Source organism: Cydia amplana, chromosome 14 (assembly GCF_948474715.1).
Source record: "Cydia amplana chromosome 14, ilCydAmpl1.1, whole genome shotgun sequence".
Lineage (NCBI taxonomy): Eukaryota > Metazoa > Arthropoda > Insecta > Lepidoptera > Tortricidae > Cydia > Cydia amplana.
In genome coordinates this window covers 8,410,978-8,421,476 of record NC_086082.1, presented here as the reverse complement: position 1 = coordinate 8,421,476, position 10,499 = coordinate 8,410,978, and the positions used below count along the sequence as shown (strand labels likewise).

The window sequence follows — 10,499 nt, the reverse complement described above, 5'->3', positions numbered from 1 at the left end:
GCATAATTTATTTCAAGCTGAAAAGTTATTCCGCCAGCTCGTTATTGCATCTCCATACATCCGCCGTCTGACCTTATTATCTTCAAACTGTATTAAGCATTATACTTAATGGTAAGAGTTCTCGGAAAGCCAAGCAATGAAAAAGAAAAAGATTCAGGGAGATTGGAAGCATGGCTAGAATTCTGCGCAATTGCATTATTCATTTAATTTTAAAGAAAAGGAACAAGTTTAATGTATTTCTATAGGTACGAGTAGGTACTTAAACTCTTTACTGGAAATTTTCTGGAAATCATGAAAATGAATTATTTAGATACTTAGCATTAAAAAAATTATAATATGAATAATAATAGAGACAGAATATTTATGTATATATTTTAAAATGGTACTCTATGTGATGTTTATAGAATCCACCTATATCTAGTAATATCCGCAGCAAAAGAATTTTATCTATCTAACTAAAGAATAGATACCTACCGTCACCGGTAAAAATAAAAATAATGAATAAATTTAGTTATTGAACCATTCTACTTTATTGAGGAAATTCTATAAACTGGTTTCTAACAAAGGACAAAAATAAGAAAATGTAAAAAATACCCTCGCTAATTGTGGTTAAATTAGGTGACAGGGCCTGATTGTAATTAAGTACATAAATTTAGCTATGGCCTATGACTAATGAATTCATATTTATATTAAAAATCTTTTATTACTCAAAATCCAATGAGAGACAATTGGTTAGATCTAGAATAGGGATTATAGAGAGCCCAGTTGTAAGTAAGCAGGTATATATTTATTATAAATAGTGTGTGGAGTTCGGTAATAAGTATTCTTCATACAAGCTTAGATCGTATTATTTATTTATTGCAAAGTAAATTTCACAGCAACTATGACAAAGCCTACTAGAAGCGCATTGAGGCTATGCATGGCATAAGCACTGTTGCACATATCGTTGTGGCAAATGCTGCACGAGACCATTTTCTGCCCAATATTATATCCTTCGTCTTCGTTGCAAGTGTGGCCGCAATCGCGGATCAGGATCGATTTCCCTGCGTATAAAAATATTATGTTTTATAAAACTGGTTTATTCTAATAACGTTGTCGGACACTATATGCCCGACGCCATTATTTTGTTAAAAGTGTGATACATAGCGACCCTAAGTTAACCAATAAGTAATTATTTATCACAGTGACATTACTGCGACTCTGTTTATGTTTTTCATATTATATGCCGTCATAACAGGGTTCAAAGTGACACTATTAAATTAAAATAATTATTGTAAATTGACAACACAAGGCTAATATTTCCACCATCCACATACATATTTCCGTGGATATATCTCTAATTTAATATTATTATCATAGACACGTTACATGCAGTCATGCAAGCGAATCATTTTGATGTTTCTAAGAGAGCTCGTAATAAGTATAGAGTTAAGTGTCTTGAGAGAACGGAGGTCTTCTTATAAAACACCGATGAGGAGGTATTTACTTTATTTGATTTTACAATTACGAGTTTAATTCAATATAGTTTAGAAGCGCGAGGGTGTACCGGTACACCGAGCGATTCGGAGCTCACGTGTAGCCTGGTCGCTGGATGCGAACTAGATGAGGACTCGATGAGAACTCTATGAGAACTGTCTTCCGCTGGTCGGGATGGCCGCTTATATTCATCCCGAAACCGTGGGGATGCGTTGTCTGGAGTCACGTAGGCCATGAGAAGTTTCTGGAGCGTTTATGCTGTCGCTGCCATTAAGATAATGAAGAGTCGATCCCGTGGGAGCGGTATTAATTGACAACCGCCATAAAATAGGTGATGCATTACATACGCCTGTACTTGTATCAAAGGGTGCGTTTGTTTATCCCATTAGGTGCGTCTGCATTCCTTCTATCGACGCTGAAGATAATCTTTAATGTCTTGCCGTCGGTGTGTTGCTGGAGGTCGGGGATACGTGGGAAGCGTTCCTTAACTCCTCCCCCCTCAAGAGAGAACTAAGGGTGTAGCTTGTTACGCCCGTGTTCTCGATGCTGCTGCGGCGTTGGGTGCACTTGAGGTATATGGCGCACCCGATGAGGCACATAAATATGCTTATGCTCCACACGCTGGGTATCCAAATATGTTGATGTATGTTTGATTTGATTGTTGATTCTAATGGCTTCAGGTGTATTTGTAAATCTTCATCCGTATATTGGATCTTATCTGTTTTTTGTTCTAAGTGCATCTGTATCTGCTGGACTTCTTCTTTGAATAGATTGTTGGTTTTCGAGATCACTTTAGTATATAGGTTCGCCATCTGTAGTTCACAGCCGGGATTAAGGTGTAGTTTATATGGCCCTTGGATGACTTCGTAAAACGTTTCATTGCAATTGATGGTTACTCGTTGTGGTCCTCTTGAGTATAACAGGAAATTGCCGTCGTTTATTGTTGTGATAGCTTCCTCTTCTTCTAGTTTCGTCGTAAGGCACGTGTGGTTGTTTTTGAGAAGCAGAGCTTGATGGATGCAGTCAGGTGTTTTATTGGAGTCCTTCCACCAAACGTGTTTGCAGACCATCATGGTTTTCTTAGCTTTGCATTGTTCAGCACTTGGGTAGGCGTACCATGAGTTTTTAATGAGGATTGAAGGTTTTTGGATTTCGAGGATTAGACCATCATGAGTCGGGAAAGGGATGAGGTTGTATGCATTACCACTTTTAGCTTTAATTTCCGCTATTTTTGCAACAAAGTGTATGACATTACTAACAGTGTAAACCATAATACGATCGACTTCTACATTGTTTGCCTCCTCAAAAATGTCTTTACAAGGTATTCCTGGCTTAGCTAATGTTATGCCTAACTCTAAGATATTAATTATATCTTCCATTAATATAAAAGTAGTTAAAATATCAATATTTGCCTTATTAGTAAAACTTACTTCGTACATAGTGTTTAAACGTTTTGTAATGCTTTTAAGCCTTAAGTCAACTTTGTTAATAGTTTCGTTTAAGTTGTTAAGTAATGTTTCTTGGTTATTTGTAAGGGTTTGAATATTGTTATTAATTTCTTTTAAATCATTCGCATCAGGGTTTCCAGCTATAAATTTAACAATTGTTCCAAGACCATCAATAAGGCCGCGTTTGGATCGACCAACGTTTTGGTTCATTAATCCTTTTAATCTTCCTAATAAATGGGTATAAAGACTGTTAATGTGGTAATTATCAGTTTGAACTCTATTAGACATTAATTTGTTAAGAATGTTAAGGATTTCGGTTAGATTACATCTTTTGGTTAGATATCTGTAGCCTTCTATTTCTGCAATTGGTCCTATTTTTTCGAGGTATATGCCATTGGGATTTTCTAACTTCTTGATTTGGTAGGGTTGACTACCCTGGACTTGGAGGAACCTGTAACAACAACAGGCCTCAATTTATTTGCTGCTCGTCGTTTACCTCGACTATCCAAATATATTTTTGGGGCTTTTGTGTCGCGAATGTAGGTTTTTCGGCGAGTACAAAATACGTTAGCTTGTTTATTAGTGGTTGGGAGTTTTTCGTGAGTTTCGACTATTGGGGCTGGTAATTCGGTATTCTTATTATATTCGTCTGTTCTTTTTATTTGAGCATCCCGTTTTATTTTGTATATATAATCGTAAACCGTTTTTAAATGTTCTCTATGTTTTTCCAATAGAGTATTTAACAACTGTGAATCATGGAGAAAGTTAAACAAAGGTTCCGTTTCAATATGTCCAAATAAGATTTCATGTGGAGTTAATTTTGTGTCTGATTGTATCGAGCTGTTGTATGCTATTAATGCGAGTTTCATTTTGTCATCGTGCGGTAGTTTATTTTTATATTGTTCACTAAGCAATCGACAATGTTCTCTCAACGTTGAGTGGAATCTTTCGACGATTCCGTGTGATGCTGGATTATAAGGCGTAGTGAAATTAATCTTAATGTGATATAAATTAACTAATTCCTTAAGTAGTGCGAATTCTTTTCCTGCGTCAGTCGTTATTTCTGCAGGGACACCATAGTGTGCAAAGTAAGAAAGAAGTTTTGACATAACTGTTGAGCTATTTTTATCTTTTAATCTTTTAACTACTGCGAAACGAGAGAATCCGTCTACTATAGATAAGTAAAGCTTGCCTTCAATATCAACAACATCGCAAAAAATATGATTAAGTGGTCGCAAAGCTATTGGTGGCAATAACATTGGTGGACGCATTGGATGCCGTTCGTATTTGCCTGCCTTACAAATAGAGCAGTTATTAATATATTCGCGGATATCGGACATAATATTTTTCCACCAATATTTCCTACTAATATGCATTAAAGTTTCGGTAATACCGCGATGATTCGTTTTTCCTTCGTGATAACTTTTTATGATATCGATTTGCTTTTCCTTTTCAACTACGGTTTCCACTATTTCAGTACAACGAGTTATACGAATTTGAGGATTATGTTCTTTAGTGAGGATCTTTACCATTTCTTGATATAATTCATCTACGTAAAAGAAAGCGTAATAGTGAATACCTGGTTTTAAATACTCGCGTGCAAGTTTCCTGAGTGCTTCTCCTGGTCGTTTAGATGTATACAGGCTAACTTCTATGATTTCGTTACCGTCTTCCTTTCGCACGTTTATATTATCTAATTTATTGTGTAGTTTAAAATAAATTTGATGTGGCTTTTTATTTATGACATCATTCATAATAGGAATTCCCTGGTGTATGTTGTCATCTTGTGAGTGCTGTGTTTGGATTTCTTCGCGGTTATCATTGTAGTTAATTTGTTCATCCATGTCGCTACCGTTCTGAGCTAATATTGATTCATTATCGTTAAAATTAATTTTTACCCGTGACAAAGCATCTGCGTTCGAGTTAATAGAGCCTTGTTTGTATTTTATTTCGAAGTCGAATTCAGCTAGTCGAAGTCTCCACCTAGTTAACCTAGAATTGGGGTCTTTTAAAGACATTAACCAAGTTAAAGGTTTATGATCGGTGTAAATGATGAACTTACGACCATATAAGTACGGTCTAAAGTGTTTGCAAGCCCAAACTATCGCAAGTAACTCTTTTTCAGTTGTAGAATATTTAGATTCTGTATCAGATAAAGTTCTAGATGCATAAGCGATTGGTTTTTCGACATTATCTTCTTTCTGAGACAAAACCGCTCCTAACGCTATGTCACTAGCGTCCGTGGTAACAATAAATTGTTGATCAAAATCTGGATACTTTAAAATAGGTTCGTTGGTAATTAATTCTTTTAGCTTCTGTACTGACTTTAAAAACTCATCATCTATTATAATCTTGGCGTGTTTTTTTAAGCATTTAGTCAATGGTTTTGTTATTTGAGCATAGTTATTAATGAATCTCCTATAATAGCCTGTCAATCCCAAAAAGGATCGTATTTCTTTTTCGGTTTTTGGTACTGGGAAATTAACTATGTCTTGTACTTTGCGTTGGTTAGGTGTTAGACCGTTAGGTGTTAACTCGTGTCCTAAGTACTCTACATGTTTTTGAAGAAACTCAGACTTATCTGGTTGTATTTTTAAATTATGTTGTCGCAAGCGTTCAAATACTTTTCGTAATTTTTGTATGTGCTCGTCCAACGAAGTTGAGTAAATGATTATATCGTCTAGATATACGAGGCATGTATTATATAAGAGGTCGCGTAATATTAAATCCATTAATCGTTGAAATGTAGCCGGAGCGTTTTTTAAACCAAAAGGCATGCGTAAAAATTCCCAATGTCCGTGATTAGTTGAAAACGCAGTTTTTTCGATATCTTCCTCGTGCATTTCTATCTGATGGTACCCACTCGCGAGGTCTAGCGTAGTGAAGTACTGAGCTCTACCTAATTTATCCAATATTTCCTCTATATTTGGCAGAGGATATTTATCTTCGATTGTTTTTGCATTTAATTGCCTATAGTCTATGACCATGCGCCATTTAACCTTACCGGATGCGTCAGGTTTTTTAGGTACAATGTGAACAGGACAACTCCAAGGGGAATTAGACTCACGGATAATGCCATTTTTAAGTAACTCGTTAACTTGTTTGTCTATTTCCTCTTGTTGTTTTGGTGGTTTCCTGTAATTGCGCACATAAATGGGTGTATCATCTGTCAAACGTAATTTATGTTTAACTGTATGGGTAAAGGTAAGTGGCTCTTGACCCGTATGAAACACGTCTTTAAATTCGTGTACTAACTTGGTAATTTTAGCTTTTTCTTCCATATTCATATGATCCGTTCGAATCGTTAATTTACTAGCTTCCGTTTTGTTTATTTTAACATTGTCTAATACTTCCGATACAGATTTTAATCCATTCGGTATTGATTGTAAGAAATTATCAAAATTATTTTTGAATTTTTGGGGCCTAGGACTTAGGTTTGTGACACCTAATCTATATTTGCCATCTATCACTGACACTAATGCACAATTAATGAGGACGGTGTTTGTCCCGATTTCAGGGATAAAGTATTCGCCGTCCGGTTTGTTAGATACACATGTAATTAGATTATCCGAGAGCGGATCGATTTTTGAGATTTTCTCCGGATAGTCTATGCTAATTGGAATTATTTTGTTTGGCATGATAAGTTCACACTTTTTTGGATGAATTATTGCGTTAAGCTTTAAAATCAGGTCCCATCCTATCATTCCCGCATATTTGGGGTCAAAGTCATAGATCAAAAATTCATGTTCTATGTCTTCGCCTAACGGGTATAATTTTAAATTAATAGCTCCTCGATGTTTTGTTTTACTATGAGCAGTCGTAATTGTAAACTCTTTATCGATAACTTTATTATTAAAATTCCTATTAGACTTCAATATTGATGATCCAATAAGGCACCTATTACTACCAGAATCTATTAAGATTTTTCCTCCCCATTCATCTATAGTGATATATGGGAGATGATCTTTATCTAAATAATTTAATTTTACGTCAATTCGTTTTGTGGTCCTGTTTCTTGAAAAAAATCATCGCCATCATACGTGTTGGGGTCATAATTATGTTCGTAATTACCATTATGTTCATTGGTATTTATTTGTGTATTAAAAACTTCTACCGGTCGCGGTCTTGGCGGACGATTTACAGGTCGCCTACTAGTCGCGGTTCTCATTGAAATATCACTATCTAAATGGTCAGTTAATCTTTGAGGTTGGTGTTTTGGCGGGTATGTTTGTCGCCATTGTTCCGGAGTTGGTCGCGGTTGGTTGGCCCAATGCATTTGATTGTTGTTGTTATTTAACTGCAGATTAGGATAAGATATTTGTGCGAATTGGTTAGATTGGTGTTGATTTACGCGGTTTTGATTGAAATTCGGTTTTAGTATAGTATGTTGATTATAGTTTTTATTATTATAGTTAAATCTTGGATTAGATTTAAATGATTTTTCTTGTTTTCTCTGGAAGTACTCGGGGTGGACTTCTAACTCGTGTTTTAATTGATTATACGCGTCATCAAAAGTGGTGTGTTGCGCGGAACGGATTAATCGATCAGTCGCGATATCCAAGTGTTTACATAATTGGTCGATGCAAACGTTCTCCAAAATGGCTGTTGCTTGCGGTGAATCCGCTTTATTTTTCGCTGCGTACAAAAGTTCTTTTATTTTATCAGCAAATCCTAGAGCACTTTCGTTAGGGAACCGTTTAATGCGAGTGATTTCAGAAAGAATTTGTTCTATACTTCTAGTGTCACCAAATTTAGACCTTAAGGAATTTACAATTTCTTCTACCGTGTTGTTTGGCATGTGAGCAATTGCTTTAATTGCTTCCCCGCGTAACTTGCTTTTTAATATAATTGGAAACAGGGCCCTTGCGTCAGCGTCTGCTGCTCTAGCTAACATAGTAACTTGATTTAAAAAGAAATCTAAAGTTTGTCTATCACCTTCATATTTGGGCAAATATTTTTCGATCGTAGTATGATTCAGAGCCATTTTGATATTAAATTAATTAAATCCTATCACAGAATAGAACTGTCTCTTTTTTTTTTTAAAGAAAAAAAAATGGTGGAAATGCGTACAAAATAATTAGGAAAATGAAAGGAAAATGTAGGAAAACTCACAGGGTAGCCGCCAGTGCGATGAGTACTGTGGTCTTCATAAGGCAGTGGTCGAATCTCTTCAGGTTGAAACCTTCCAGTTCGCGCCGACGATGTGTAGCCGCTGCTCGCTGGGAGACTCGCCCGTCGCTGTCACCAGTTAAGTGTCTTGAGAGAACGGAGGTCTTCTTATAAAACACCGATGAGGAGGTATTTACTTTATTTGATTTTACAATTACGAGTTTAATTCAATATAGTTTAGAAGCGCGAGGGTGTACCGGTACACCGAGCGATTCGGAGCTCACGTGTAGCCTGGTCGCTGGATGCGAACTAGATGAGGACTCGATGAGAACTCTATGAGAACTGTCTTCCGCTGGTCGGGATGGCCGCTTATATTCATCCCGAAACCGTGGGGATGCGTTGTCTGGAGTCACGTAGGCCATGAGAAGTTTCTGGAGCGTTTATGCTGTCGCTGCCATTAAGATAATGAAGAGTCGATCCCGTGGGAGCGGTATTAATTGACAACCGCCATAAAATAGGTGATGCATTACATACGCCTGTACTTGTATCAAAGGGTGCGTTTGTTTATCCCATTAGGTGCGTCTGCATTCCTTCTATCGACGCTGAAGATAATCTTTAATGTCTTGCCGTCGGTGTGTTGCTGGAGGTCGGGGATACGTGGGAAGCGTTCCTTAACTATAGCCTTAAAATCTGCATAAAACAACCGATCGTCTGAATAATATTTAGTTACAGTTATATATACTAATTTAAATATTATTCATAAACAGACTAAATTATATACTCGTAGTACAATGTTCTCTTTATAAAATGAAATACCGAAGGACAAAGCTTGTAAATAACTCACCTTCTATTTTGTACATTTTTGTAAGACATGCATTATTATCCCTGTTGCAATATTTGATCGTCGTAGTTGCATTTGTTTTCCAACAGGAGGGGTCATGATATGTGCTGCATGCGTAGCAAGCTTTACCATTTTCCATCAGCGACACTTGTCTATCATCGTTCCATTTACCAGCGTTCTTTGCAGGGTTTTGAAGGTAATATTTTCCTTTATTCATATCTATTGCACTCTTAGTTGGTGTTACTACTGTGTTCGGTGTTAATATTGGTTTTAATACGCTTGTTTGAGTATTTTTTACTGATCCTGTTTTTGATGTAATGCCAGCACCTGATTTATCAAGTTCCACAGATGACGGACTATCAGCTTGTAATCTTCTTGAATCCATTTCGTAATCTGGCATAGAACGTCTAGATTCGTGAATACAATTAGCAAGAAGTTCTACAGCTCGATCATGTGCTTCACTAGGTGAACTTTTACCGACTACATCTTGCGTTTCAGAATTACCGTGTCGTGGTTCTGCGTCTGCCTCTACCTTTTCTCCACACTCCAGAGAATCTTCACGGGAGTCTACCATAGGAGGTCTAGGGTCATAGTCAACTCTCGCGGAATCCAATAAATTATTGTTCTGTTTTTGATTCGGAGAAGCTTTCTTGTTTTCACTTGCTGACATTTGATTTAGAACCGAGCTCTTTTCAATAAATTCAACTATTTTGTCAGGTTGTTCAGATCTCTGGTCCATCTGATCTGATTCATGCTTTTTGTCATCTACAGTTGGAGAGCTATTTTCCGTCAATGATTGGGGCTTAAGTTGTGGTTGAGGCAGTTGGTTCCCAATTTGCTGAGCTATCGGCGGCTGAGCAAACGGTGCAGGTACCCAACCAGGATCAGTAAAAACAATTGGATCTCCGAAATTTCGGCGTCGACAAGGTCTTGCACGTGGCATGTTTGCGAGTTGTTCAGTAAAAACCGGTGATGAGACCGACCTCTGGTCCAATGACCGTGAGGCAGGAGGATACGGATAAAGTAATTGACTTTGGCCATAATCTTGGGGCTGCCACTCGCCTGCAACTAGATTATTGAAAAAATTAGTAGGTATTTACAATTTTAAGAGTGCAATACTTACATTTGATAAAGTATTACCTAAACCTGCAGCTACATAGAAATACAAGACCAGATTTTTCCACATTTTATTTATGTTATAAAAATACTGCTCCAGCCTTAGTTCACGCGAGGTCTATACCAAAGCCACTTGTGAAATAAATAAAAATATTGTTCGGCGCAAGTTTTAGATCGGGTTTTATGACTGGGGCTGTAAACCAATATCAGTCTATTGTGGAAGTGCACGAGTGGAAAGGTATTTCGTGAAAACAATGGATACCGCATGGAAACGATTTTCATTGTTCCAAACGGCCGCCTTTTAAACTTCTTGTAGGATTCAATGCAAAAATACGCATCGATAGCGACAAAACAATGTTATTCCGTTCCAGCATGTTTCGACATGAGCTGTAAAAACCACAAAGCTGAGTCATTAACTTAGGTACAGGTTTAGGGCATTTCTCAGGAGGGCCATTTTTACGTGTCCGGGGCAAAAAGTTATTGAATTTACTGTTCAATAAATCTGAATT

At 37.0% G+C, this 10,499-nt stretch overlaps 1 protein-coding gene across 1 annotated transcript; it reads right to left on the bottom strand.

The window, feature by feature from the left end:
• Window positions 1–830: 830 nt before the first annotated feature.
• LOC134654066 (uncharacterized) lies at window positions 831–10,169 on the bottom strand. Its single transcript, XM_063509480.1, has 3 exons — window positions 10,015–10,169; window positions 8,878–9,942; window positions 831–1,043 (listed from the first exon to the last, which is right to left on the bottom strand). The coding sequence occupies exons 1-3, from the start codon at window positions 10,058–10,060 to the stop codon at window positions 856–858; spliced, it is 1,299 nt and encodes a 432-aa protein (XP_063365550.1). The 5' UTR covers window positions 10,061–10,169; the 3' UTR covers window positions 831–855.
• Window positions 10,170–10,499: the final 330 nt, after the last annotated feature.

Bases quoted from the DNA above. Each gene is read 5' to 3' on its own strand.
- LOC134654066 (XM_063509480.1), bottom strand. From the start codon at position 10,060: ATGTGGAAAAATCTGGTCTTGTATTTCTATGTAGCTGCAGGTTTAG. The intron at 9,943-10,014 runs GTAATACTTTAT...TCAATAATCTAG, and splicing joins CTATGTAGCTGCAGGTTTAG to TTGCAGGCGAGTGGCAGCCC. The intron at 1,044-8,877 runs GTGAGTTATTTA...TTTTATACGCAG, and splicing joins AAAAATGTACAAAATAGAAG to GGAAATCGATCCTGATCCGC.